Genomic DNA, 27,957 nt, shown 5'->3' on the forward strand with positions numbered 1-27,957 from the left:
GGGCGGGACTTATGGGGGCTGCATAGTCCTAAAACAGCGTCACCGAAGCCTTCTATGTTCGAGGCCAGCCTGGGAACATGGTCAGATCGGGATCATCTGCTGACTCCTCGATGTTGCTCTGGGCCCTTTTCTGCTGGTCAGGTGCATGCCGCGTGTGACCCACAGGCACCGAGGGGGATGACCCCCCTCTGACGTCAGCAGTCTCTTCCCACCCCAAAGACCCCGGCACACGCTGAAGTCATCGGAGGCGAGCTGTTTATACCCGATTTATTAGAGACCTCAACTTAAAAAGAGGGGCTGTGGCGGGCGGGGCGGGAACCTGGGCTGCATACGGATGCTGGCTTCGGCCAGCAGCGGCTGCACTGGAGGGACAGGGCCCCGATTGGTGCCGGGGGACACCGTGCTTGGATTGTCACACACCAGACAGCAGGGGCTGAGGATCCGGGACTCCCTCGCCCTGATGAATAAGACACACGAGGTTTGTAGTTTTCAGAATGGATTCAGCAATAAAAACAGGACCGGGATGAGGGTGTGCGATGCGATTTTTAACCACCGGAGAGAGGAGGTAGGGGCGGGGGACGGAAGGACTGCGGAGACAGTACCGTGCCAAGGGACCCCACGGGGAGGGCATATTGCACTGAGGTTGCTGTGGGGCTGGACTGGGGACTTGCTGGGATGGCTGGGGCGGGGGGCGGGGACAGAGGCGGACCGAGGACACCTCAGCCTTGGAGGTGCCGCTGGTCCTTACAGTACAGTTCACACGCCGTCCACAGTGGGGCGATAGCGGCCGTTGGAGAGAACAGGATGGGGGTACAGGATGGGAGTCACAAATATTATTTACAGATTTTTTTTTTTTTGAGAGGGTCTCATGTAGCCCAGGCTGGCCTCCGACTGGATATATAGTCAAGGATGACCTTGAACTGCTCCTGTCTCCACCTCAAGGTGCAGGATGAGTTTTGTCACCCCATCTGGTTTCTGAGTGCTGGGATGGAACCCAGAGCTCATGCTGCCGGGTGAGCTCTGCCCACTCACCAGCAGCTCCACCCCTCTGATTTTTCTTTCTTTCTCTTTTTATCTTCTCACTCTGTAGCCCAGCCTAGCTTGGAACTTGCCACAATCCTCCTTGTGGCAAGGAGGAATTGGAATGACAGACATGACGCAATGCTTTCCTGGAGTGGTCTGTGCAGGCTGGAAGTCAGTGGCTCACCACGTGGGTTTTCACTCACCACCTGCGGGTCCCATCAGCCAACAACGCAGGCCTGTGGAGGGGTTCTGAGACCTAACAAACATGGAACTGCCTGTCCCTCCTACTGTGGCCATCAACACTGCAAGGGCTGAGTGGCTCCTCACTGCCTCTACTAGCCTGCTGTGGTCCCTTGAAGCTAGCCAGGTCCCGACTCTATGTCCCTGCCGGTGCAACCCAGGGGCCCATGGGTCTGGGCTGTGTACTGGAGCTGCAGTCTGGCTGGCAGCTGGTCCCGCTCGACTCCTACCAAAACATATTGGGTGGAGCGTCCATGAAGCAGGGGCAGGATGGTACTGTACCCAACATACTGTTTCCCAGAAGTCCCGTGGGGGGGGGGGGGTCTGCCCAGGGAAGGGACAGTTCCCTCTCCCTGGTGTGCAGAGGACACGGTTGGCTCTGGTTGTCTTCAGACAGGGTGTTTGGGAACCCAGCTGTCACTCTGCTCTGAAGGGGAATGCCCTGAGAGTCGAGGGGAACCACATCCCCAACTCAGGGTTTCACAGGGATGGGAGGCAGGCAGCGTGGCTGCTCCCAGTCAGCGCCAAGTGTGATTGTAACCGCAGGACATTCGTGCTTTGGGTCATCCTTCCTGTGGCAGTTTGAAAAGATGCAGAAAGTCCACAGGGCATGGCTCGTCCTGGTCTGCTCGGGTCCCAAACCTGAGGTGACGGAGAGGGCTCTGCCGAGGCAGCAACAGTGGCCTCGTCCAGCTCAGGAGCACAGATGGGACAGCAAGCAGAGGCCCCGGGCCTGTCCCTTCTGCAGGCCACCATGAGAGCCCTGGAGAGAGTGGTCGCTGGGGCAGGTCCCCAAAAGCAGGAGGCCATATGGAGCTGATTGGCCAAGGCCAGCGGCTGCAGCCTCTTCCTGGTTTCCTGTCTTCTGTCTCTCTCCTGGAAAATCGTTCCTCTCTCCCTCTCCGTGCAAAAAAGGACCCAAAATAAATACAGGCTCGGGCACTCCGGGTGTTGCCGCCCCAACAGGCACAGGTAGCGGCAGATGGTGGCCCAAGCTATCCTGGGATGGCATCTGTCGGTGGGGAGGGCAAGAACGAGGTTGGGCCAGGGCCTTCGGGGTGATGTCGCTGAACTCTGGGCCCCAGTGGGGGTCAAGCGCCTCCAAGAAGTGGCTGGGGTGGCAGAAGGACACTGGGCTCCAGACTGGGGACTGCATAGAAGTTACTGCAAAGACCAGAGGGGCAGGTGAGGGGGGGCGGGGCCAGCGGGAACCCCGGCCACCCACTAGGCCTCCAGGTGCAGCCTCAGAGCTGCCGGTGTGGGTGGCCCAGAGGTCAGGCCTGGCTTCCCTGGGCCACCTGGCTGGCACACATAGAGATATCTGTGCCTAAAGCAGGTGGGGGTGGGGGAGGAGTTGAAGCAAGAGGAGCAAAAAAACGGGTGGGAAGTCAAAGAGAGGAGGGACCAGGAGAGTCGGGGCCGGAGGAAGAGGAGGGGTCACCAGGAGGGGGAGAAGCTGGGAGAGGAGGGGCGGGAGTCGCCAGGGGAGGGGGAGGAGCTCCGGCCTCGTCCTCCCACCCTGCCTGGGGACTTACTGTGTCGCTCTCCCCGGAGGCGGGCCGCGTGCTATAGTGGAGCGGGGAGTACACCCAGCTCCTCTCGTCGGTGGGCTGTGCAGCGCGTGCAGGAGGGGTGCAGAAGAGCAGGGGGCGAGGAGCAGACAGGCAGAAGGAAGAGACAGAAAGTAAAAGAGGGGGATCCCAACCCTGGGGAGCAGCCGCAACCCGGTTCCCTTTGTGAGGGGCACCTGCCCCCAACCCTCGGCCCTGGGGAAGCAGCGGTGGCAGCGGAAGCAGTTAGTGAAGCCGGGGTGCAGGAGGGACAGCGGGGTGCAGGGCAGGGGTCTCCTCCTCTCCATGTGTACCCCGATCTGTTCCATTGCCCTGGTCCCCTAGCCTGCTCTGGCCAGTCCCCTGGGCACTGAGACAGTACATGGCCCCTACACGAGTCCATTGGAGCTGAGCTTCCAGCAGGCTCCCACGGAATCAGAACCCCAGAGAGTCAGCTTGAGCAGTTACCCCGCAGCTGCAGGGCTTCCCAGTGACACAGTCTACGAGGAAGAGATCACAGGCCAGCATGGCAGATGGATAAAAATCCCAGGGTGATCTCAAGAGGCCAGGTCCAAGGTCAGCCCGGCAACCGTGGTCTACTTACTGTAAGGAGCCACCAGCTACTCTGCAGACTGCAGCACCCCACCTAGCCACCCCCAGATCCACCCAATTCCCCACCTCTGGTGCTGGGGTGACAGGCTGTGCCACATCCGTGCTGTCCCTGCTAGGGCAGTGCTCACTGCTGATATGGAGGTAACAGCCCCTAGCAATGAGGTCCAGACGGCAGCCCAGTCACATGTAGTGGGAGGTGACCTAGCAGTAACAGTGTGGGGACTATGGGGACATGAATTCCCCGTGGGCCTGAGCCTCAGTCTCCCCTCCTGTGAAGTATGCTACAGAGGGAATGGCGGGCAGCGCCCGGATGGGAAGAGGTGTCCACACGCAGGACGCAGGTGGCTGGGGTCTTATAGACCCCGCCGCAGATGGGCAGCTGCTGCAGTGGGCTCTGATCACAGCGCACATCCACTCAGGTCGGGGCTCAGCTGACCTCCACTACGGCTGTGATTTCCCACAGTCATTTGAGGAGAGAAGGGGTGTGGGGTGCGTGTTCCGGGAGCCCATCTCCGCGCGTGACGGTCTGTGGTCACTTACAGCGCCTGTGTGGCTCGGTGTCACGGCCCGCAGTTGGTGACGACGGGGAGAGAAAAGCCAGTATCTCCCGTGGGCGAACTGGCCACACAGTGGGCCGGGCGGGAGGAAGGAAGAGAGGAGAGGGCAGAGGATGAGGCGGGAACCAGGCAGGGGAGACAGGCGGGTGGCCGAGCAGGGCTGGTGGGCACAAGCGACTGAAGCAGAACGTGTGGGCAGGGTGGAGGCTGGGGGACCCCATTAAGGCCAGAACCTAATTCAGGTTGCAGTCCTGGGTACTGCCAGGTCAAAACCAGCAATACACACACACCTTAGCCTCAGCATGGGTGACCACAGGCCTGACTGGGGCTCTCTAGGGCCAGGTGGGGGGCGGGAGCCTCAATGGCGCAGCATAGAGTCAGTGGGTGAGTTAGTTGGGAAGCAGTGAGGGCCTCAGGTGGGTGTGAGGACAACCCCGGGCCCCAGGTGAGATGGCAGGACACTATGATAGGCCAGCTCACCCCAGGGGCTACTGAGGCTCTGACCTATTTACGGGCATGTCTGGGCCCTCAACCATCTACCATTCTCCCCAAGGTGGATGGGTCATGGAGGACCCCAGATCTCAGAGGCCTGGGCTGACCCAGCCTTGTTCATAAGGGGCCATGTCCCCACCTTGCACTGCAGCCACAGGGCCTGTCGCTCACCGGGTCCCCAGGCCCTACCGTCACACTGCAGCCACGGGGCCTGTCGCTCACCGGGTCCCCAGGCCCTACCGTCACACTGCAGCCACGGGGCCTGTCGCTCACCGGGTCCCCAGGCCCGACCGTCACAAACAGAACTTGCCCCCAGTAGGACGTGGTATTCTTATGGGTCCCCAGCTTGCCAGAGACACAGGGCCTCAGTTTTTGCTCAGGTCTCCCCAGGGCCAAAAAGGGGCGATGCCCCTGTCCCCCGGAGCGCCGATATGAGACAGAAACAGGCATGACTGTCCACAGGGACCTTGGGGGCCCAAGGGGCTGGGAAGGCTTAGGGGAACTTACAAAATAGATGTCTGTGGAGGGCGCATCCTCCTCATCCGAGGCCTGGCTGGCGGGCTCCGAGGCCTGGCTGGTGGCATCCACTTCCACAGTGGCTGCAGCCGATGCCCCAGATGGGGGAGCCTCCACTCTGGAGACACAGGGCAGAGGTGGAGTCCCAGGTGGCTCTGTGTACATCCCTCCCTCCCTCCAGATTAAGGGTGCCAATCCGAAGCTGACTATGCTATCCAGTTCCACCAAGACACAGCAGTGTCATTCCTGAAGAGGGTCCATGAATGAGAAAAATGCCCCCATCAGATTGTTCTGTGTGCAAGTGGGACATTTTCCTTCATCTTTTAGTGATTTATATATTTATTTTGAAACACGGTCTCTCTTCAGAGCCCAGAGCCTGGAACTTGCTCTGTAGACCAGGCTGGCCTTGAACTCAGATCCTCCTGTGTCTAAAGGCATGCCTTACTATGCCCTCGCCAGGCTGCTTCTGCTCATGGCGTTTATCCCAGCAGCAGAGCTGCGGCCTCCCCAGTGTTGGGGTGACAGGTGTGCACACCCTTGGATCACCGGACAAGTCTGGGGGTCCCTGTGTCTAACAGCAGCAGGCCTGCGGAGCAACAGTGACAGACACATATCTCTAGATATGGGAACGTCATCACCCCTGAATGGGAAGGCACTCACTCACCCTGCACCCTGCTCCTGGGGGACCACAATCCCCACATCACACACTGGCTCCACCTGGACTGTTATCTTCTGTAGGTCCTCCACGTGGGGCTCCTCCTGGGGCCTGCAGAGGAAGGCCCACCCTCAGTTTCCTCCCCGACCCCAGAGCCGCCGGCCATTCCTGGTCCCTGGGGGTCCTAGTCTGGGGCTGCGAGGGAGCAGGAGCAGCTGTGGGTCCTGCTGTGGTCTGTGGGGGTGTCTGCAGCACAAGCAGGTGGCCAAGTGGCCAGCAGCCCACACGCTGGGGAGCTGGGTACTGCTGGGTGTCTGGACCTGAGATGCAGGAGGGTCGGAAAGGTTCTGGAAGCCAGCCAGGCCTGCAGTGTCTGTGGGGTGAAGCCTGGAGCTCAATGCCAAGCGCTGATGCCTTTGAAGGTGGATGGGGACACAGGGAAAGAGGGGGCTCACCGGCCATCCTGGCCTGAAGACTGTGTGCGCCGCCTGTGGGGAAGGAACACAGTGACTGGGACCCTCCGTCAGAGGCAGAGACACGGCTGGGCAGCCTCTCCCTAGGGCTCCACCCACCTGTACCGGGGCTGCTCTGATGTCTCGGAAGGAGAGCGCTCAGGGATGGAGAGGGAAGTGGACGACAGGGTGGTGGCAATGGAGGCCGTGGTGGCTTCTTCAAAGGACGGTGGGGTGCAGGGCAGGAGGTCGGGCCGGCCTGTAGAGGCAAGTCCAAGCGATTGGGGCGCCACCTCCCTCCCATTTGCTCGGCTTCAGGAGCTGGCCTTCTTCCTGTTCCTGCCTTTCAGATTCTCCATCCTAACCCCGTCTGAAGCCCCTAGCCAAGACCATGTGATGCCTGCAGGTGCTCCACACTGCTCCTCCGCCTCTTGCTACCCCCCAGGCCGCCCCAAGGCCTTTGCACGTCTGTACTGCGCCCCTGGTTCCTTCAAGGCCTGGTTTCCTTGCTGCCCAGACCAGAGGCTGACAAGTCACCTTCATCTTCCAGCGTGGGGTAGCTGCGTGCCCCCCGCAGGTCATACTGTGCGTCTTCCCTCTCACTGGGGATCTGGCTAGCTGAAAAAGCCGCCGTGGGTCCCAGGGGTTTGACTGCCAGTAGGGCACCACGCCCTTTCTTGGATGGAGAGGACTTCAGGGCTGCAGGACGAAAAGGGCAGGAGTTGGGTGCTGGGGTGGCCTTGGACCCCATGGCTTCCTGGAGGTGAGCCTTCCCCTCACTGCTTGCCCCTCTGAAAGGCCGCCTCATCAGGGCCCCTCCCCAGATGTCCTGTGCTGGGCTATGATCTGGGGAAGTGCTGCCTCTCTCTGGGCCCAGTGGCCAGGGCTGGCACTCACATGAACTCTTCCGGAAGACCGTGCTGCTCATGAACTTGAAGAAACGCTCGGCATAGAAGCTGGGCCGGTGGACGGAGACCGTGTCCTAGGAGAGAGCGGTGTCACTGCAGGACACACCACCGGCCTTTGCCTGTTTCCGGACCAGGCCTCTGCCTCAGCCCCTTGAGTGTCTGGATGGCAGGCATGCATCACCATGACACTGCACCCCAACCTTAGCACGCACTCTGTGTGGGCAACCCTCACAGACTTCCTCTCTCGGAGCCCGGATTCTAGGGTTCTATGGGCAGTCTCGAACAAATGAGTAAGAATCCCTGAGGCAGGGCTGTGGCAATGAGGCCCCCAGGAGCTTGTCACATAAGAAACCCTTCCTAGCACGCCTGTGGAAAGCAGGCCGGAGGGGAGCTCTGAGCTGTGGGGTCCTGTATGTCCCCTGCCATCTTGGCCTGGCCTCCCTGGGTGCAGCGAATGCCTGAGTGAACGGACGAATGTGATGGCACTCACCCCATCGTGGACGAGGGCCTTCCAGGTGTGTTCTAACTTCTTGATGAACCTGGGGACAAACAGAAGGGCTCAGAAGGTCAGCCTGCTGCCTGGGGCAGGGCTGGGAGGGACCTGGCCAGGCTGAGCTGCTAGGGGCTGGGTCCTGAGGGGCTGGGTGTGGGTGTGGGTGTGTGGCGGGTCAGGGAGGCCTTTTACCTGTAGGACTGCAGGATGTCGATGATTCCGATGTGCAGTAACAGCCGTTCGCCACGCCCGTTCACAGCTGGGATCCCACCCATCCTGCAGAGGGGCTCAGGATCAGCCAAACACGGAAGACCTTCCTGAGGGCCCCGGGGTCCAGGCTGAACAGACACAGCACACCGCCATGCGCGCAAGCACACTGCACCCAGGGCATAGCTGGCTGCCTCGCACATCCTAAGCTGTTAATCACACCACACTGGCCGCCATGCGGCCCAGTCCAGTTACTGATACCCCTTGATGCCACAGCAGCCCCAAGTCCTATAGTTGGAAATGAAGCCCCACCAGTTGGCTCACCTGGTCCCCGCGGGGCCCCACGCAGACCCTACAAAAGCCGAGATGGTCTCAGGGGAGTGGCCTCACAGGGCCTTTGCTCACCCTTCTCCCTCTGCAGGTGACAGAGCCGCAGCCAACAGTCCTCACACCAAGTCAGCGCCACTGGGCCTCATCCCCAAGGCTGTGACCAACAGCTCTCCCCACACTAGAGACTTTGGACCAGAATGGGGAACCTGAGGGGTGAGGCACCCTCCCTTCCAGGGCCCTAGGGTAGTAGATGAGAAGACAGGGTCCTGAAGGTCTTCTGCTGGGTCACTACACAAAGGCCACTGTCCCTTTTTAGACAGAGTCTCACTATGCAGTCTTTGCTGGCCTGGATCTCTTAGATTCCCTGTCCAGCTCCACTGCCTCCTGGAGCCAGGGCCTGTAACTGCACACACAACCCGTCCACTGTGGAGACTGCAGGCTCCATGGGCATGCACAAGATACAGCCCCCACGAGAAAGGTGGACGAGGCCAGCTCTGGGCGCCCTGTGACCCCACTTACGTGTCGTCTGTCTCAATGGCCTCCCCACGGGCTGCGCCACCCTGGATGGACTCCATGGCTGTGGAGTACAGGGCCTTCTGTGCCACCGGCCGCTTCTCATCTGCCGTGCTCCGGGCACCTTCGGCCTGGCGCTCCCGCTCCTGCTGGTCGATGTTGTGCACACCCAGCAGGAGACTATAGTCCATGATCTTGAAGCTCTCTAGCACCTGGCACCGGGGACATGGGTCAGCGGATGTGTAGCCCGGTTGCCAATCCAAACCCCCGCAGCACACTGGGCACAGGAGGGGCCGGATCTGCCACTCTCGGATCTAGGGCTCAGACCAGGAGGGCACACTCAGTGCCCCTGGAGGAGGGGGGTCTCAGGGCTGGAAGCCAGGCGCCTGGTCTGGTTCCTTCTGGGAGCTATGGGCAGTGAGAAGACACAGTGTGACGGACCAGGGGGCCTTCTAGTCTCTGCAAGGAACAGGAATTTAGAAACTCCATTTCAGCAGGCCTTGCTCAGCACACGCCTTTAGTCCCAGCAAACGTGAGACGGAGGCAGGTGGATCTCTGTGAGTTTTGAGTCTAGCTTTGCCTACATAGCAAGTTTCAGAACAGCCTGGGCTACAGAGTGAGAACCTGTCCCAAAAAAACCCCACATAAACAAAAAACCAAAAAAGCTGGACGGTGGTGGCACATGTCTTTAATCCCAGCACTCAGGAGGCAGAGGCAGGCGAATCTCTGAGTTCGAGGCCAGCCTTGACTGCAAAGAGAGTTCTAGGACAGGCTCCAAAGTTACAGAGAAACCCTGTCTCGAAAAAACAAAACACAGAACAAAAGAAAATTATTTTGCCTTATTTTTCATAAAAAGGTTCATGTAGTCCATGGTGGCCTCAAGCTTGCTATGTAGCTCAGGCTGACCCTCCTGAGTACAAGCCTGCGCCACCACACCTGGTTTCTGAGGCAGTGGGATGGAACCAGGGCTCCAGCATACTGGGCAGAGGCCATACCCACTGAACCCTGCTTCTGGCTAAGCTCTTGTTTCTTGGTGTGACGCTGGGGAAGGAGGCTAGCCAGCCCCTGTGATAGCTAAGCTTTAACCACTGAGATAATCTCAGCCCTGTCTTCATTTTTAAAAGAGGTTCTAGTTAACCTACCCAGGTTTTGACTAATTCGCCAGCCTGAGTGATCGATCCTCCTGCCTCAGGCACCCGTGCAGGGACCATAGGAGTCACCAGAGCAAACTGGTTCCACTCTTGAGCCTAGCAGGGGAGCTCAGAGTGAGGGGGATGTGTTTACCAGGCAGTCACGCTGCAGTGTCTTAACCAGGGCACCAAAGGTGTCGGCGTCCAGCAGCAGCCCCTCGGGCATGTCCTGCATGAAGTCCAGGTCCTTGTAGGTGGGCAGGCTCTTCTCCTTCTCCTTCTTGCTCGCCCTGCGCTTGTAAGTGGAGCCCTTGAGGTCAAATTTGAGGTGCATCTTGACGACCCGGGGCAGCACATTGTTCATGACCACCACACGAATGTTCTTGCCGCCCGACTGCACGCAGTACAGTCCGTAGAACTTGGGCAGCAATGTGCGCGGGTTCTGGTTGAGGTTCTGCAGGACAAGGCGACAAGGAGCTGGCAAATGGCCGTGGACCCCCATGGTCGGATCTCAGAAGAGTGGGGACACATGCCGTGAATTCCCAACCATCCACCCCAGTCCCTCACTGGGGGATTCTAGGGGAGACTCCACCCCGATCACACCCCCAGTCCTCTCATCTAATGTTTCTGTTTTTTTTGGGGGGGGGTGTTTCAAGACAGGGTTTCACCAGGTGGTGGTGCACGCCTTTCATCCCAGCACTCGGGAGGCAGAGGCAGGCGGATCTCTGTGAGTTCAAGGCCAGCCTGGTCTACAAGAGCTAGTTCCAGGACAGGCTCCAAAGCTACAGAGAAACCCTGTCTCAAAAGAAAAAAAAAAAAAAGAAAAAGAAAAAGAAAATACAAGACAGGGTTTCTCTGTGTAGCCCAGGCTGACCCCGAACTCACAGCAATCCTCTTGCTCTGCCTCCTGAGTGCTGGGATTAAAGGTGTCCACCACCAGCCGACCGGCTCTCATCTAATTCTAATTTTTATTTTTTGTGCATGTGTATATATGCATGCTGTGTATGTCTGGTGTCCACAGAGGCCAGAAGGGGGCATCAGATGCCTTGGACCTGGGGTATAGGCAGTTGTGAGAGCCAGCCATGTGTGTGAGAATTCAGACTGATTCTCTGAAGAGCAGCCAGTGCTCTTAACCACTCAGGTCCCCATTATCTTTGTTTTTTTTTTTTTTGGAAACAAGGTTTCTCTGTGTAGCTTTGGAGCCTGTCCTAGAACATGCTCTGTAGACCAGGCTGGCCCTAAACTCACAGACATCTGCCTGCCTCTGCCTCCTGGGTGCTGGGATTAAAGGTGTGCGCCACCACCTGGCATTTGTTTATTTCTTTAAGAAAGGTCTCACTCTGTGGCCCTGGCCAGCCTGGACTCACTCGTACACTAGGCTGACATTTAGCTCCTGGGAGCTGGGGCTGGAGTGCGGGTGCCACATGCATACGCTTTACTTGTCCTGCCTCGGCCCTGACCCCAGGACGACAGCCTGTATGTGCCCTCTCCTTGCCACCTGTGTCTGTGCACACGTGCATCTGACCACCCGCCAGCCACAGCACACACGTGGAGGTCAGAAACCACTTCTTTTCTTACACTGTGCTTTCCTGCAATGCCGCTCAGTGTGGCAGGTGGGGACAGCGGCCTTTCCCTTGAGCTGCCCCCAGCCCCTGCTCTGGTCTGGAGTCTCCTTCAAGGTCAGAATTCCCATCCTGTCCCATGGCAGAAACACAATGGCAGACTAGAGCTCGGGGCATCTGGGGTATCATCCTTGGTATCATTCAGTCTAAGAATGATGCCTCAGAAGGGAAACTGAGTCGCAGTCCATGTTCGGTCACCCAAGGTGGTCACGGTCAGGCCTGGGCTGAGAATCTGGTGCACTGACTCCAGTCCTGCCTGAGTTCCCAGGTGAGTGGGGGGTGGGGGAGCCAGCTCCTACCACCCCTTCCAGTGGCCTTTTATGACGGGGTCTTCTCATTTGTGCCCATGACTCATACCGCCCCCGGCTTGGGGCCTACAGTCAGTTCTGGAAGATGCCGCCTCACCCACCCGCACGCACCATGTAGTAGCCCGGCAGCAGCTTCTGCAGGAACTCGGCCTCCTTGTGCATGACAGTCTTGATGATAAACTCGTCATCGCTGGTGACGTAGAAGACGGAGCCGCTGGCACCGGGGTTGGACAGTTCGATGAGTGGCTCATTGCACAGCGAGTACTGGGGGGCAGAGGAGGGAGGCGTGAGCAGCTGGGGGCTGTCTGCCTCGGTGGGCCACACGGTTCCCGTTGGCACCTCGCTCCCTCCTACCTATTCACCACCTGGAACCTCAGCATGACAGCCATGGCTATTATGTAGCTGGACCATCTGTCAGTCCTTCCTCCACCCACTGCTGTGAGCCACCAATGTCCCCAGAGGCAGGGACACTCACACCTGGCTGCACTCTCCCACACTGCTGGCCCGAGTGTCACGGTGACTGAGTGGTCAGGACCCTTCTGGAAACCCAGGTGCCTGTCCTGTCTGTTCACTGTAAACCACGCCGAGTTTACTTCCCACAGGGCCCCTCAACCAAGACTTCTCAGGGCATGAAGCCCAGCCACTTTCTATAGATGAATAATCCGCAGCCTCCTGGAGACTGTGCCCAACTCAACAGGAGCCAGCAAACAAGGACCGTGAAAGGGACCAGGGTTGTACAGCCTTGAGGAGGCCCATGGGTGGCAGCGTCAAGGCAGACCCTATGGCTGAAGACTTGGTCCCCAGTATGCTCATGGGTGGTAGTGGAGCCTAGGAGAGGTGGCCAGGAGGTGCGTCCTTAAAGGGGCCATGGGCACCCAGGGGAGCCATACACTCCAGGCTCTGGGAGGTGGCACACAGCTGCTGTTCTCAGCACCAGCCTAGGGCAGTTTGTTACTTGGCGACACTGACTGATACACTTACCAAATAATCATCTGGCCGGATGCCAAAGAGTTCCCGGAAGTAACGGAAGGCAACAGGTGCATAGGTCTTGAAGCGGAAATCCTGGAAGTGGTGGGCAGGGGTGAGGTTGCTCCCTTCGCTGCGGAGGAGGACGCAGGGGGATGGCTGTGAGGGATGGTGGCTTTCTGCGGTGCCTCTCCCCATTAGTACCACACGCGCACATGGAGGTCATTAAATCTCCGCCTCTGAGCTAACGTTATAGACATGTCCCAGGACTGGCTGGAGTGGTTTTGCGGCACCAGAACCCAGCGAGGCATGCCTACATGGTGGCTGTGTGACCCGCAGCCCCTTCCCTTTCTCACTGGCACTGGAGCCCATAACAGTTCCCAAGGCAGAGATGGTCAGAACAAGACAGCTAGCTATAGTCATGTGACCGATTCTGGCTAAAGAGACGCGAGCAGAGCAGATGTCGTGTGCTCCTTCTTCTTGCCCTAGAGGGTGGCTGTGCAGGTGGGAGCCAGGCGGCGCGGTGGCAGCAGGGCATACCTGGGGAAGAAGATGCTCTCCACCACGTAGAAGTCCTGCATGAGCACGTCCCGTTCCGGCTTAGAGCTGAGGTTGCCCACTGTATACCCGATCCCCAGCTGGATGGCACCCTTCAGGGTGGACGAGGTGGTCTGAGGGAGAGTTGGTGGCATCAGAACCCTGAGGGCTCTCCAGCATTCATCAAGTCAACAGCCACCCTCCACGGCAAGGCCCCTGCAGGCCACGACCACACGAAACAGAGGGTGCCATGACAGGAGTGGATCCTTGGGGACAGCAGCTTCTCATGGGCTGGGCGGGGTTTTCTTTGGGGTAACAAAACACTCTAAACCAGGCAGCAGGGACAGCGCCGCATCTCTGGCAAACTCAAAGGAACTACCCATCTCACCGAACTGTGTGTGTAACAACTGCCATGGTGGGAAGGCCACAGCACCTGGTGACCTGCAGGACCTTCCGGTCAGCCACGGTCCCTACCTCCCTGGCCACCCATGACGGCCCCCCCAGCCACCTTCTTATATGTGGTCTCTCCAGATGCGTCCACGCCTCGATGACCCAGCTTCTTCCCATGGCCAGGGCCTGGCTGCCCCGTCACCGAGGGGGCCTGGTGAACAGGGAGCAAAAACAGGTCAGGAAGAGTTGCCAGAAGGTCCAGGAAGCTCAGAAAAGGGCTTGGGAGGCAGAAGTCGCTGGTGCTGTGGGCTGAGGGGGCAGAGGCTGCAGTTCTCCGTATCTGCCACCAGGGGGAGGACTGCTCCCAGACACTCAGATGGCCACACACCTACCCCATCCACAGACACTGGAGCCTGGGTCCACCCCCCTTGATTGCTCTGCGGCTCTGGGTGTCCCTGGGACCCTCCCGTATGAGGACTTGAGGAAAAATGGGCCCCAGCTAGGGGGATAAGGTCTTCCAATTCCTCACCATCGATTCAGGACTCAGGCCTGGAGGCCAGGCTCAGGCAGCCAAGGCCCCAGCCTCTCTCCCCACCAGTCTCTCCCTGACAACACACTGGACAGTATCTGGGCCACAGCAGCTGCTCAGGCCTTTGCCTCCTTGGAGAGAAGGGTAGGCAGACTCACCTCTGCAAGGACAGCCTTCTTCTGGGTCACACCTGGAGAGGAAGAACACAGTTAGAACTTGCCTTCCATGGTTTACCTCAGCGCCCAAAGGGAGGCCAGCGGTCCAGGGCGGCGTCTTCCTCGATTGTTCGCCACCTTGGATTTTTATTTTGAGACAGGGTTTCTCTGTAGACCAGGCTTGCCTGGAACTAGCTCTTGTAGACCAGGCTGGCCTCGAACTCAGAGAACCGCATGCCTCTGTCTCCTGAGTGCTAGGATTAAAGGCGCACTGTGGCTTTTGAGACGGGTCTATCACTGAGCTGGAGCAGCCCCCACCCGTCTCCGTCTCCCCAGTGCTGGTCACAGGTGTGCTGCAGCACCCAGCTTTTCACCTGGGTGCTGGGGGTCCAAACTTGGTCCCTCAGCTTGGACACCCACCAAGCTGGCCCTGGTCCACGAGGGGTGTGCAGGCCCATGCCCAAGGGTGACTTCCTCCCCACCCCAGGCTCACTGGGGCCCTGATCCAGACAGAGACAGGGACCAGGTGACTGTGCCCACGTGGGTATCACACCCAGGACTGTGTGGACCGCAATGCTGGAGACGCGGAGGCTGTGGGATCTGAGTGGGTGGAGGTCCTAGAAGCTGACCTGGTGCTTGCCCTGGCCTCTCTGCAGCAGAACAGCCTGTGGTTCTGCGCCCCAGGAGCCTCGGGGAGACAAGTGTTTTCAGCAAGGAACTCCTGGGGCCAAGGAGGCATGAATGGAGTCACTCGGTGATGATGACAGGGTGGCGGAGGGCAGGTGCCTCTGTGGGAGGTGGGCTTGGAGGGGGGTGATTCCTAGAACCCAGCGTCACTGCGGGGTCCTGGGGCAGGAAGGAACTGTAAAGACAAGGGTACAGGCTCCATATGCGCCAGGCAGGCCTGGGACAGATGCTCGGCATAGCTGGATGACACCCTGATCCCAACCCTGACTGGGACGGGGGACTCTGGGCAGCTGCATGTGGGTGACAAGGCTTGATAGTGGAGCAATCTGTGGATGCATCTGGGGTCCAGAGAGGAGGGAGGAGAGGCGGGGAGGGGGCGGGGACGAAGGACTGGAGTGAACTAAGGCAGAATGTTCTAGGGCTCATAGGAGACCCCTGGGGTTGGAAGCAAGAATTCAGCAGCTCCCGGGGCTGCAGGTGACATTCTGAGGCCCTGAGGCCCTGAGTCCCCGACCCTGCCCGCAGCTAAGATCCCAGCGTGGCTCATGGACTCTCTGACCTTACTGGGCTCCTGCCTCAGTTTCCCTTCCTGCCTGAAACATGGTAGCCAAGCAGACGCTGGTGACATGGTCTGGAGGGGTATAGCGTCACTCATGGCCCTGACTCAGTGGAGACGCCCTCTCCTCCCAGCCAATTATCTTCTGAGTGAGCAGTCCCGTTTTCCAGGAAATTATGTTTAAAAATAGTCAGGGAGGAGGGGAGGTGGGGTACCAGCTGGCTACGGGTGTGGTGCATGAGCCCCAGTCTGCCCACATCTGCCAGCAGCACCCAGGCAGGTGGAGCCACACAATGACCCCTCCCCCTTCAGGCTGTGGTCTGATTTCCCAATGCTGTGTGACCTCGGGTAAGTCTACAAACTCTCTGGGCAGGTTGGGAGCTGTGTCACCATCCGCCACAACCACACAGCCGCAAAAGCATGCTGCCTGGGAATACCCCCCGGCCACACCCGCTACTCCACCAGCCTCTATCTCTGCACACACTCCTCACGGCCACCCTCTGCCTGCTAATGCTGCCCTGCTCGGAAGCCACGTCTGCGTCCTCCTGCCTCAGAGTTCTTTCAGTCACCACTTGCTGACAGACGGCCAGACGGACACCACACACTGTGGGCCCTGAAACTGAGGCAGGGAACAGGTAAACCGGGCCATCCCAGCTGCAAACTCCGGACACCAACTGGGAAGAAACAGAGAGAGGCCTGCAGCACAGGAAGGAAGGGTCGGCGCTAAACTGACAGGAAACAGAAACTGCGGCCAGGGAGATCCCAGATCCTCGCTGGCCTGGGGCAGGAGAAGAGGAAGCACGGATGGGGGAGGGGGGTCCCAGCAAGTGCTTCCTGTCTACAAGCTTCTCTGTTCCATCTTCCTGGGGCCTTTGCACGGCTGTATCCCCTGAAGCTTCCTCTGCCAGATTCCTGCAAGGCCGGCCCCACGGGCACACCGGACAACCCTCCTGTGCAACTGTTCAGGGCCTGGTGGCTGACGGCTGATGCCACACACACACAGGCCTGCTCTGGCCCTGGGCAGAGCCGTGTCAGAGAGAGGGTCTTTGAAAAGCTGGCATGTAGTCCACAGCTCGGCCACCCAGGCACCACAGCCACCTATAAGAGTCGGCCCACAGCACTTCTCCCGCTAACCGTGACCACAGGTGAGACCCACGGAAGAGCAGCAACCCCGGCTGAAGGCACAAGTGAGGTGCAGAGGCCCCACATCCGGCTGCTCTGCTGCCCAGCGTGACTCCTCCCACGGCAGTGCACCTGTCGTCCTGCTCGCCTGCACCCTCAGGACACATGCTCAGAGAAACCCAGACACGAAGTCGCAATGTGGTCTGTGTCTGTGGGCTGGGGGCTGCGTGATGGGGATAAGGCTTCCTCTGAGGGACAGACAGATGCTCTGGAAAATGTAGCTATACCGACTGCACAGCCGGTGCCGGTGAGCCCCGGACACCTCGCAGGTGGACACCGCTAAGTAAGTGATGCCTGCAGTCCACCAATGAGAGCTCAAAAAGCCCCAACTCCAAGCACAGAAGAACCCATGGCTGCGAGCACACTGCCATGCCCGGCCTCATGTGACCTGCATACTCCAGCTGCCAGAGCGCAGGCCTGGTCTCCAAGTGGCTGGGGTCAGGACACTGAGAGCCACCGCTTTCCCTCAGCAGTTGCACACCTCGCCCAACAACCCACTGCTGCAGTGCGCGAGGGGACAGGCCCCAGCTCTCTGCAGGACTGAGAGAGAGAGCTCAGCTTCCTGAGAAACTGATGCGGAACACATCATGAGCCTGACTGTGCGCCTGGTCTGTACAAGACTGAGCGACTCTGTGCCCACTTGGTGCACTGGAGGGGTTCAATGGTCTCTTTTCATGACAGCTGTTTTAAGGGACTTCACAGATGTCAGAGCTACCCAGTCCCATACGAAGAACTGCCTGACCCAGCACCAATACCAGAAAAACTCTACCGAGAGAGGGGCTGGGGGCCATGCAGGTCAAAGAAACCCTGCAGGGCACCCACGAGCCAGAACTGCAGAAATAGAAAATAAGGAAAGAGATGGAGGAGCAGACAGAGGAGGAGATGGAGGAAGAGGAGGTGGAGGAGGAGGAGGAGATGGAGGAGGAGGTGGAGGAGGAGATGGAGGAGAAGGAGGAGATGGTGGAGGAGATGGAGGAGGAGGAGGAAGTGGAGGAGGAGATGGAGGAGGAGGAGATGGAGGAGGAGGAGGTGGAGGAGGAGGAGGTGGAGGAGGAGAAGGTGGAGGAGGAGGAGATGGAGGAGGAGGAGATGGAGGAGGAGGTGGAGGAGAAGGAGGAGATGGTGGAGGAGATGGAGGAGGAGGAGGAAGTGGAGGAGGAGGAGATGGAGGAGGTGGAGAAGGAGGAGATGGAAGAGGAGGTGAAGGTGGAGGAGGAGGAGGAGGATATGGAGGAGGAGGAAGTGGAGAAGGAGGAAGTGGAGGAGGAGGAGATGGAGGAGGAGGAGATGGAGGAGGAGGAGATGGAGGAGGAGGAGATGGAGGAGGAGGTAGAGGAGGAGGAGATAGAGGAGGAGGAGGAGATGGAGGAGGTGGAGGAGGAGGAGATGGAGGAGGAGGAGATGGAGGAGGAGGAGGAGGAGGAGATGGAGGAGGAGGAGATGGAGGAGGAGGAGGTGGAGGAGGAGATGGAGGAGGAGGAGATGAAGGAGGAGGAGATGGAGGAGGAGGAGGTGGAGGAGGAAGAGATGGAGGAGGAGAAGATGGAGGAGGAGGAGGAGGTGATGGAGGAGGAGGAGATGGAGGAGATGGAGGAGGACGTGGAGGAGGAGGAGATGGAGGAGATGGAGGAGGAGGAGATGGAGGAGGAGGTGGAGGAGGAGGTGGAGGAGGAGGAGGAGATGGAGGAGATGGAGGAGGACGTGGAGGAGGAGGAGATGAAGGAGATGGAGGAGGAGGAGATGGAAGAGGAGGAGATGGAGGAGGAGGTGGAGGAGGAGGGGGAGGAGGAGGTGGAGGAGGAGGAGATGGAGGAGGAGGTGGAGAAGGAGGTGGAGGAGGAGGAGATGGAGGAGGAGGAGGTGATGGAGGAGGAGGAGATGGAGGAGATGGAGGAGGAAGAGGTGGAGGAGGAGGAGATGGAGGAGGAGGAGATGGAGGAGGAGGAGATGGAGGAGGTGGAGGAGGTGGAGGAGGAGATGGAGGAGGTGGAGGAGGAGGAGGTGGAGGAGGAGGAGATGGAGGAGGAGGAGGTGATGGAGGAGGAGGAGATGGAGGAGATGGAGGAGGAGGAGATGGAGGAGGAGATGGAAGAGGAGGTGGAGGAGGAGGTGGAGGAGGAGGAGGTGGAGGAGGAGGAGGTGGAGGAGGAGGAGATGGAAGAGGAGGAGGTGGAGGAGAAGGTGGAGGAGGAGGTGGAGGAGGAGGTGGAGGAGGAGGAGATGGAGGAGGTGGAGGAGGAGGTGGAGGAGGAGGAGGAGGTGGAGGAGGAGATGGAGGAGGAGGAGGTGGAGGAGGAGGAGATGGAGGAGGAGGAGATGGAGGAGGAGATGGAGGAGGAGGAGGTGGAGGAGGAGGAGATGGAGGAGGTGGAGGAGGAGGAGGTGGAGGAGGAGATGGAGGAGGTGGAGGAGGAGGAGGTGGAGGAGGAGGAGATGGAGGAGGTGGAGGAGGAGATGGACGAGGTGGAGGAGGAGGTGGAGGAGGAGATGGAGGAGGTGGAGGAGGAGGAGATGGAGGAGGAGATGGAGGAGGAGGAGGACATGGTGGAGGAGGAGATGGAGGAGGAGGAGATGGAGGAGGAGGTGGTGGAGGAGAAGATGGAGGAGGAGGAGATGGAGGAGGAGGAGATGGGGGAGGAGGAGGTGGAGGAGGAGATGAGAGAGAAGAAGATGGAGGAGCAAGAGGAGGAGAAATAAAGCCTCGGGAAAGGAAATGACCAGAACTGGTGGTGATATCCATCTTTCAAGGACCCTGGAGGCTGAGGAAAGAGGACAGTGGTGATCTGGATGTCACCGCACTGCTAAGCTGGTGTCCCAGGCTTGTCATCCCAGCACAGGGAGGTAGAGGCAGAAGGGCTATTGTTTACAATCAGGAGGGCTATCCTTGGCTACATGGTGACCTTGTCTCAGGCAAGAAAAGCTGCGGTGTCTCCTGTGGGCTACCACCTCTCCCTGGTGAGCAAGTCGCCACACTGCCAGTGCATCTGCCACTCGCCAAAAAACTGGGTACTAGAAGCTGCTACGGGACATGGAGGGTCTAAAGTCGCAAAGAAAGAATTTACCAAATCCTGGCGGAGCCACCACCTGGGCCCTAGTGCGATGGTGCTCCCACCCTCTACTGGTTAATCTTTATCCCACACTGCAGGCGGCAGGACAACGCTGGACCCTTGGACTCCATGGGCCCCAGCTGCTGTCGCCACCGCTGGACCGCCGACAGCTCTGATAGGCATCCTGCCCCACACCCACCCAGAAGGCTAGGGCAGGGGGATGATGTGTCTCCTGTGGTGTGTGGGCAAGGGGAGGGTGTTGAGACAGGCAGGCTGGTCTGGAAGCCACAGGCATGCCCCTGCCTCTGCCCCTTAGTGCTGGGGTTGGAGGCAGTGCAAGCCAGGTGAATACACTCTGCCTCACCTCAGATTTTACTTGAGGACTCAGGGAGGCTGGGAACCCTGGGTTAATGGTCTCAGAAAGCAGGTCATGGCGGCAGCGGGAGCTGAGCACAGGGAGGCCGGAGACCAGACTGCACCCTGGATCACGGGATGGGTGGAGGAGGGACAGGACAAGGGTCTGCTGTCCGGGAGGCCGTGGCTCCACAGTCCAAGTCTACCCATTCCCCAGGGGCTCTGAAGCTTTTGATAACCAGATCCCTCCCTGGGCACCAGGGACTCCACACCAGGGCCTTCTGGTTCTGCTTAGGAAGAACTCATGTTTGAATGGGTCCTGTCCTGGGTGCCTGCTGCCTGCCATGTACTGTCCCCATTATTACCCCAAGCCAGGGTCTCTGTCACAGGATTTCTGCACAGCCAACAGACACCTTTCTTGGCCGGTCCCTTCTGCTTCAGTGACTTCAATCCTTTCCTCCTGTCACTGGCTGTCCCGCACATTCACCCTCTAAATGTCCCTGAAGGGTGCACCATGTGCAGCAGGACTCACGGCCACCTCCCAGCTGAGATTTTACTGGTTCATCTCAGGGACTCAGGGACGCTTGCAGGTGCTGGCATATTTGAGGATTAAAACAAAACAAAACAAAAAACAAACCCTATGCAGAGGGGACTGGCCATGCCCAGAGGGGATGCTACTCGGAGGACAATTAGGGGCACAGCTCACCAGCATGCAAGACATCCTGGGCTCCCTGCTCCACAGAGGCATGGTAGCCCCCACCTGTCTTCCTGGCTCTTAGGAGGTTGAAACAGGGTGGGGAGTTTGAGGCCAGCCTGGGCTACACAATGAGACCCTGTCTAAAAGATAGACGACTATGGGCTGGGAAGCAACGTGGTGGTTAAGAGCGCTGGCTGCTCTTCCAGAGAACCTGAGTTCAATTCCCAGCACCCACACGACTAGCAACCACCTGTAACTTCGGTTCTGGGGATCTATGGCACCCCTACACACAGGTGACTACAAACCAACACATAAACAAACAATGAGACACCCTACAGTGAGATGCCTCCTCGTGCCCTCCAGTTTAGCTTCGTCAGGAAACAGGCAATGTGGCCAGCAAGAGGACTCACTAGGTGAAGATGCCTGCCGCCAAGCTGGATGACCTGCGTTCAATCTCAGGACCACAGGGTAGAAAGAGAAAAACGATTCCGGCAAACTGACCTGTGAACTCGACACCTGCGGGGCAGCACATATGATAGGTATATACATAATACTAAAAATTAAAACAACCACAAACATCAGTGAAGCTGATCACAGAAAGCTACCTGCGGCGGGCAGGGAGGGAGAAGCAGCTGGTGGCTGTGGGCAAGCCTGGCTTGTTCTCAGTCGGACACAGTTTCTTAGTGACTCAGCGAATCCACACTGCAACAGCCACCAGGGGAAGTAAAAAGCTCGGTCCACCCAGAAGCCTGTGCACACACTCCCTACATGAACACCCGAAACAGTCGGTGTCGGGGAAGCACCGGACAGCTGCCCACACGGGGAACGGCACACCAGCAGGGCTCATCCCCAAACGGAATATTACTCAGCTGTGAACAGGGGCACAGGTGTCAGAGGGACCAGGACGGGAAGGACACAGGGTGTGTTCCAGCATAGGCCAATCTGAGACAGAAACTGGATTATGGGTTCCGGGGAGGTAAGGAGGAGGGGATAGGGGGATGGAAGGCTCTGGAAGGCACACAACTCTGAGGACCCACATAAAGGAGAAGAGTGGCTCAGAGCCGTCCTTGAACTGCACCTTGGCACACAAACCACAGGTGACTGCAGCCACCTGGGACGGCAGGATGGTGACAGCAGCTGCAGCCTGAGCCGTGGAGTGTGTGTGAGTGGCGGAGCCCACTGACACCCAGAGGTGAGAGGCAGGCTCACGCGCAGGTGTCGGCCTGTTAAGGGTGGCAGGTGGGTGACCTGTAAGCACACAGGGACACCCTGTGCTGCCGGGAGGCTGGGTGGGCCTGAGCTGCACTTCCTCCTCTCAGCCCACCCACTGTCCTGGGAACGGAAAGAGGAAATCCCGAGTGGCTGTGGCAGAGAGGTGGAGGCAGCTGCACACACCGCCGGCCCTTAGGGGCCCTGGGGACCACCAAGGTGCCCGGGTGGGCACGGGATGGGCACCGGGACCCATGGTACTCATTCTCCAGGGCGACTGTCCCTACGGCCCTCCCACCACACTAGACTATGGTGTGCCTCCCCGTGGGTCAGCTCTGGCAGTAAACAGGAAGCCAGGCCAGGCAGGGTGATAACCTACAGGAGTGGGACAAGGCCCAGGCCCAGTAGTGGGGAGAGGAGAGAAGGCAGTGTTCACCAAGGTAGCTGTGTCCCCCATAGTCCACCCAGGCAGAAGCCATGGCCATTTTTCTGCTCTATGGCTGGGGCTCAGCAGGCAACGGGCAGAGCACTCTCCCAGCATGCACCAGGCCTGGGCTCCATCCTCAGCATCACGTGACCCAGGTGTGGTGGCACACACCATCACCCCAGCACTCGGGGCAGAGGCAGCAGAATCGGATGCTTAGATCATCCTCTGCTACAGTGTGAGGCTAGCCTTGGCTACGTGAAACAAAAACAAAACACAAAGAGGGAACTGAGAAGAGTGAGAGTTAAAACCTCAGGACGGGAAATTTCTATCTGTGATGTCAAACTGAGAACAGACACACGGACACACCTGACAACAGAAAAACTAAAATGTGCTGAAGGTCAGCGGCCACCAGAAGAGCGGTGGAATGCACGCTGGTGTGGCAGATGTAAGAGGAGGATCCACAAGGTTCATTCAGAGAACTTCTTAAAAACCAACAAAAGATCACATGATTGGAAGCAGAAAAGATACCGTTTCCAGAAAATCATAGGACCAAAGGCAGGCGCATCAGAGTGAGCAAGGAAAAACGGCCAGGAGGTGAGATGGAGGCGCGGTGAGGATGAGAGGGCCACCATGGCAGAAAACATCCAAACCAGCAGTCAGCACCATGTGGTGAACCACCCAGACCCCAGCACCCTCAGGAGGCCGGAGCCAAAGCCTGCTCGGTGCCATGCCCCACCTCCACCCGATGCCCTGCTGCTGCAGGCTGGGGATTACGTGTGCCCCACATCCTGCTCCCCGCACCCTGACACAGATGGACACAGAGTCACTGGCAGTGTTGGGAGTCAAGCCCCCTGAAGGCCTGCCAGCTGTGAGGCCGCAGCTTTGTGGTGGCTCAGACTAATCCCACGGCAGGGTCTCCACCTGCACTGTCACCAGGTACGGGTGCCACTTGGCCCAGCAACAGAAGGAACCCAACAACCGACTCCTGGTCCACTCAAGATCCACCAGAGCCCTCAACCATCTCTCCATATCCATGAGAACCCACCACACCCATTCTCAAGGGACACAGCCACTCAAGACCAATGCTGGTGTGGCCTCAATCGAGCCCAGGCTGCCGAATTCCAGGTCCCCAAACCTGCAGCATATGCATGTAACCACAGACAGCTCGGGGCTCTAGGCCGGCTGGGTCACAAATCCTCTGAGACCCTGCCTCCCAGAGGGAGCAAGAGCTCCAAGCAAGCCACAGCCATTGCAGGCCCTGGCGCTGCCCCTGGTCATCACAGCCCCAGTGAACCAAGCACAGTGAGAGCTCCTCAAGATAGGTCAGTACTGGTCAGTACTGGGCCTGCACGAGCAGCTTGCTGCCAAGCCTGAGGACCTACCGCCACCTCCAGGACCAACAAGATAGAAGAGAGCACTGACCGCTACAAGCGTGTAGCCCAGGCTGACCCTCCCACCTCCAGCACTTGAGTGTTGGGATGGTAGGTGTCTGACTGAGGAAGGGCCCCAGAGCCTCTCTCCATCGGGTAGACTGAGGCAGCAGTCATCTGACTGCAGGATCTCATGAGGACACTTAGGGCAAGACCTGACTGGACCTTCTCTAGGGTCAACTGTTCTGACCCTCACATAGGCCACTGCCTCTTCCTGGTACACTTGGCCTGGCATGGGCTACCCCGGCACACCTAGGCAGTTGCAGCGCACCTGTTGATGCCCCCCAGGTCCTGGTGCCGCGCTGTTGGAGGAGCACTCAGGCTCCTGTGGCTGGAGCTGAGAACGAGGGGCAGAGAGGAGGGAGAAGGGAGGTGGGAAGGATGGGGCAGGGCTGTGGGCAGAGGGAGGGCCCTGAGCCAGTTCCTAACAGGGCTCCTTCTGGACCGGGAGAGCTGGGGGAAGCAAATGAAGGACGATGAAGTTGGACCAGGTGGAGGCAGAGGGTGGGAGACGTGGGCAGGCTCTGGGGTGATTTTAGAAGCAACACTGACATAATTGGCTGCCAGTGTGGGTGGGGGAGGAGGCAGTGGCAGGCTGGGAGCGATGGGGCTTAGGAACAGGCTCACACTATAGCCCAGGCAGGTCACCAGCCTGGCCCAAGCCATGCCACACACCCACAAACCACATAGGGACCCTGGCAGTCACGGGAAGACATGATGCAGGCGGGTTTTGGGGCCAGGCCTCGGGAGCAGAGTCCTTAATGTAACTGGATTCTAAACAGCATGGAGATAAGTTAGCGTCCCATCAGATTGGTGGAAATTACCAGAGCAGATAGCAGGCTGGCTGGCCAGGCAGCAGGGGAAATGGGCCTTTCCAGGAGGAACCAGCAGAAGCCTGCCTGCCTCTGACCTCTGACCCTACCCATGACTGACTGGACACCCCACTGTGTTCACACATTTAACAGACAGAAGCCCTCAGAACAGACCACAGTGGAGGGCTGGTGGGGGGCAGGCATGCAGTTGGTGGTAAATAAATGCTAATACAATCAGCAACACTGACTCCTTTAAGGTGGTCAGGTCTGGGGTGGGGTGCTCCTCGATTTACAGCTGGGGGCACATCGAGGTGCTGGACTGAAGGGTGGGACCCACACACGGTAGCAATGGGATTCTGTGTGGATGACTAACTTAACAGGACTCCAGTCAGGAAGAAGGACTTCCGGGAGGAACAGCCCCTGGGGGTCTGGAGTCAGGCTTGTCCAGAGTTCAGTGGCAGATCCTCTGTCCCCAAGGCTCCATGAGGAGGACATATCTGCCCAGAGACTGCCGTGGAACCTAGCACCTAGAACCACCAGAGGCCAGAAGGTGGACAGGGAGAAAGGGACCCTGGACAGCTCTTCCAGCGCAGCAAGGGACTGACTGCCTGGGCACCAGGAAAACAGTGGAGAAAGAGAAGCAGGTTCACTGTCACTGGATTCCAGATGGCACGGAGGAAGGCGCTGAGAGCCTGGGGCTGGGAACCGCCGGCTGCCTGGCTCCGCCTCCCTCCCTGGTCTCTAACGAGGACAATTCAGAAGACCTAACTGCACCAGTGAGCCCTGGGATACTGCTGGAGGCATCTACAGATCTGTGAGTCCAGAAAGTTCCTGTGCTCTCGATGGAGAAGGGAGAGCTGTGCACATCCCTGCCTGCAGAGCGCACGCCCTGAGAGGCTGCTCACGACGCCGGCTACGCTAGCACGGCAGACAGGGTCCAGGAAGAAGGGTTGACAGGACTTCGGCTCGCGTAGCCAGGATGAAGAAATGACCTCAACATCATTCCAACGACAGGTGCCCCCCCCCCGTTTTAGAGAGAGGTAAACTGAGGCCCACAAATGGGTGACTGGTGGTGTGTAGCAGGGAGGGACAAGAAGGTGACACTTGCAAGTCTGACAGCCCAGCATGGTGTGGCCCGAGAAAGGGGGTCGGGGTCGCATGGAGGACATTTTCGGTCTTCCAAGCCAGGCAGGGCCCACAGGTAGGGTCCTCTCCCTAGAACAGGGTGCTCTAGCATCCCCCGCACTGTGGAGAAGCCACTCTCCACACACGCAAAGAGGCAGGTTTGGAGGGCTGTCTCCATCACCTGCAGTAAGACGATGTCCCCACACGGGTCCCCTCTGCCTCCAAACCTGAGGACCCCTAGCAGCTAAAAGGGGCTCGCCCCCTCCACAGGCTGCCAGGATAAAGAGCCGCACCCACGCACTTCTACGAATCGACCGTGTCACCCAAGGACCCTAAAACCGACCATGCGCTGCGAACCCCGCATTCGCGGGTGGGGCGGTGCAGCCTCCCGGCCCAGCGCTGCCTCCCCCACCCCCCGCGCACGGAATGGGAGAGCGCGCTACCCCCCGCGCCGCGTGTGCGAATGGAACTGCCCGGCGGGCCGCAGCGCAGCGCGGAGCCGGCGGGCGAGGCCACTGCGCCTCGGCGGGGGAGTGGGGTGAACCCATCGCGGCGACGGGGGGGTTGGATTTACCTGCCTCCGCCCCGCTCTCCGCAGACCAGGCTGCCTCCGCCGTCACGGCCCCCGCCTCGGCGCTCTCTGCCTCGTCCGGCACCTCCAGCTCCATGGCCGAGCGCTCTGGCGGCGGCGGCGGGCCCGAGGATGCACCCGAGCTCAGCCGCCGCCGCTGAACAACAAGCGCCGCCGGCACCACAGGGCGGAGGGAGGGGCGCCGCCGCGCGGGGGCGGAGTCTAGGCGGAGCCTGGAGGTGACGCAGACCGCATAACCAATCAGAAATCGGGACGGGGCTTAGGGCGGCGCCCACTCACGGGAGTCGCGAGCGCCCTCAGGCGTCCGGAGCCGGAGGAACTCGTGTTCACGTGCAGTTCGGGGGCGGAGGGAGGGACTTCAGTAGGGGCGGGACCTAACCAATCAGCGATCGGGGGCGGGGCTAAGGTGAATAACGACTCAACAGCGCCTCCAAGCGCCCATAGAGGGAAGAACGGAGCAGTGACTATTAACCGGAGAACACAGGGGAGGAAGCCTGCGAGGGGCGGAGACAGGAGCGGGGCTTGGGGGTGGAACCTAGTAGACTGGAGGCTCAGGAACGCCCCAGGCGGAAAGCAAATCTCTGAACCAGACACAAGGCCAGCCTGGTCTACGCAGCAAGTTCTTGGTCAGCCAGGGCTACATAATGGTACCCTGAAATAATGTAGTATTATTTATATTGATAATGTACGTTATAGTGTAAAGCGATAAAAATAATAGCAGTAAAGAACACTTCCATTCATAAACATAATAAATTTCTTTATTTATTATGAATAATAATAATTCAGAGACTCATATAGCTCAGGCTGCTAGGATAATAACCCTGACTCTCCTGCCTCAGCTTCCCCTGTGCTAAGGCAACAGTTGTGGCCACCCTTCCTGTCACTAAGACTGTTCCACAAGAAAGAGCGCATGGATAGAACCGAGTCAGCCTGACTGATGCCAGTGCTTCCTAACGTCCTGCAGCCGCAGAATCAGCATCTCCGGAGAGCCGGCTAGAAACCTGAATCTGAAGCCTTCCTGATACAGAACTACAGTTACAGTGGGCATCACCAACTTCTCCAGAGATGTGGACGCCCGGGAAAAGCTGGACGTCTTGGAGAATCACAGGAAGGAATGAGGTCATGAGTACTCAAATCAAGTGGAAGCAAATCAAAAATAAATAAAACAACAACAATAAAATTTTCCACCTGAAATTGGAAAGTCACTAAGGGCCAAGAGACAGAATCTAGACAAAGTAAAGTCAATACTGATACACAGATCTTGGGAGAGGCTTAGGGGTGGAATCACCCTAGAATCCTCCAGTGAGAGGTTGGGAGTTGGGAGCTTGGTCAGGATGGAGCCCCGCCTAGAATCCCAGTGAGGGACTGGGGGGCGTGGTCAGGGTGGGAGCCCCGCCTAGAATCTCCAGTGAGGGGCTGGGGGCGTGGTCAGGGTGGAGCCCCGCCTAGAATCCCCCAGTGAGGGGCTAGGGGCGTGGTCAGGGTGGAGCCCTGCCTAGAATCCCCAGTGAGGGGCAGGGGGCGTGGTCGGGGTGGAGCCCCGCCTAGAATCCCCCAGTGAGGGGCAGGGGGCGTGGTCGGGGTGGAGCCCCGCCTAGAATCCCCAGTGAGGGGCAGGGGGCGTGGTCGGGGTGGAGCCCCGCCTAGAATCCCC

The 27,957-nt window shown here is 58.9% G+C and overlaps 1 protein-coding gene and 1 long non-coding RNA gene across 4 annotated transcripts; one reads left to right on the forward strand and one right to left on the reverse strand.

Annotated features, from left to right (window-relative positions):
- Nucleotides 1–253: 253 nt before the first annotated feature.
- On the reverse strand, nucleotides 254–26,464 carry Pip5k1c (phosphatidylinositol-4-phosphate 5-kinase type 1 gamma). 3 transcript variants are annotated; one of them, XM_087909330.1, is made up of 19 exons: nucleotides 26,286–26,464; nucleotides 14,189–14,220; nucleotides 13,620–13,712; nucleotides 13,115–13,245; nucleotides 12,590–12,707; nucleotides 11,720–11,872; nucleotides 9,833–10,132; nucleotides 8,555–8,760; nucleotides 7,691–7,774; nucleotides 7,496–7,544; nucleotides 6,995–7,079; nucleotides 6,635–6,796; nucleotides 6,218–6,356; nucleotides 6,101–6,133; nucleotides 5,655–5,756; nucleotides 4,982–5,108; nucleotides 3,966–4,043; nucleotides 2,799–2,873; nucleotides 254–2,427 (listed from the first exon to the last, which is right to left on the reverse strand). In XM_087909330.1, exons 1-19 carry the CDS (start codon nucleotides 26,377–26,379, stop codon nucleotides 2,425–2,427), a joined length of 2,064 nt encoding a protein of 687 aa, XP_087765456.1. In that variant the 5' UTR covers nucleotides 26,380–26,464; the 3' UTR covers nucleotides 254–2,424. The 3 variants fall into 3 exon arrangements, with proteins under 3 accessions (XP_087765456.1, XP_087765457.1, XP_087765458.1); XM_087909331.1 differs by lacking the exon at nucleotides 3,966–4,043 and having other exon boundaries at nucleotides 26,286–26,463; XM_087909332.1 differs by lacking the exons at nucleotides 2,799–2,873; nucleotides 3,966–4,043 and having other exon boundaries at nucleotides 26,286–26,462.
- On the forward strand, nucleotides 24,944–27,483 carry LOC148121252 (uncharacterized). The gene is made up of 2 exons (XR_015738625.1): nucleotides 24,944–25,626; nucleotides 27,143–27,483. It is a non-coding gene; the product is annotated as an uncharacterized LOC148121252 (long non-coding RNA).
- The last annotated feature ends 474 nt before the right edge of the window (nucleotides 27,484–27,957 follow it).

Source organism: Myodes glareolus, chromosome 8, assembly GCF_982192425.1.
Source record: "Myodes glareolus chromosome 8, mMyoGla1.1, whole genome shotgun sequence".
Lineage (NCBI taxonomy): Eukaryota > Metazoa > Chordata > Mammalia > Rodentia > Cricetidae > Myodes > Myodes glareolus.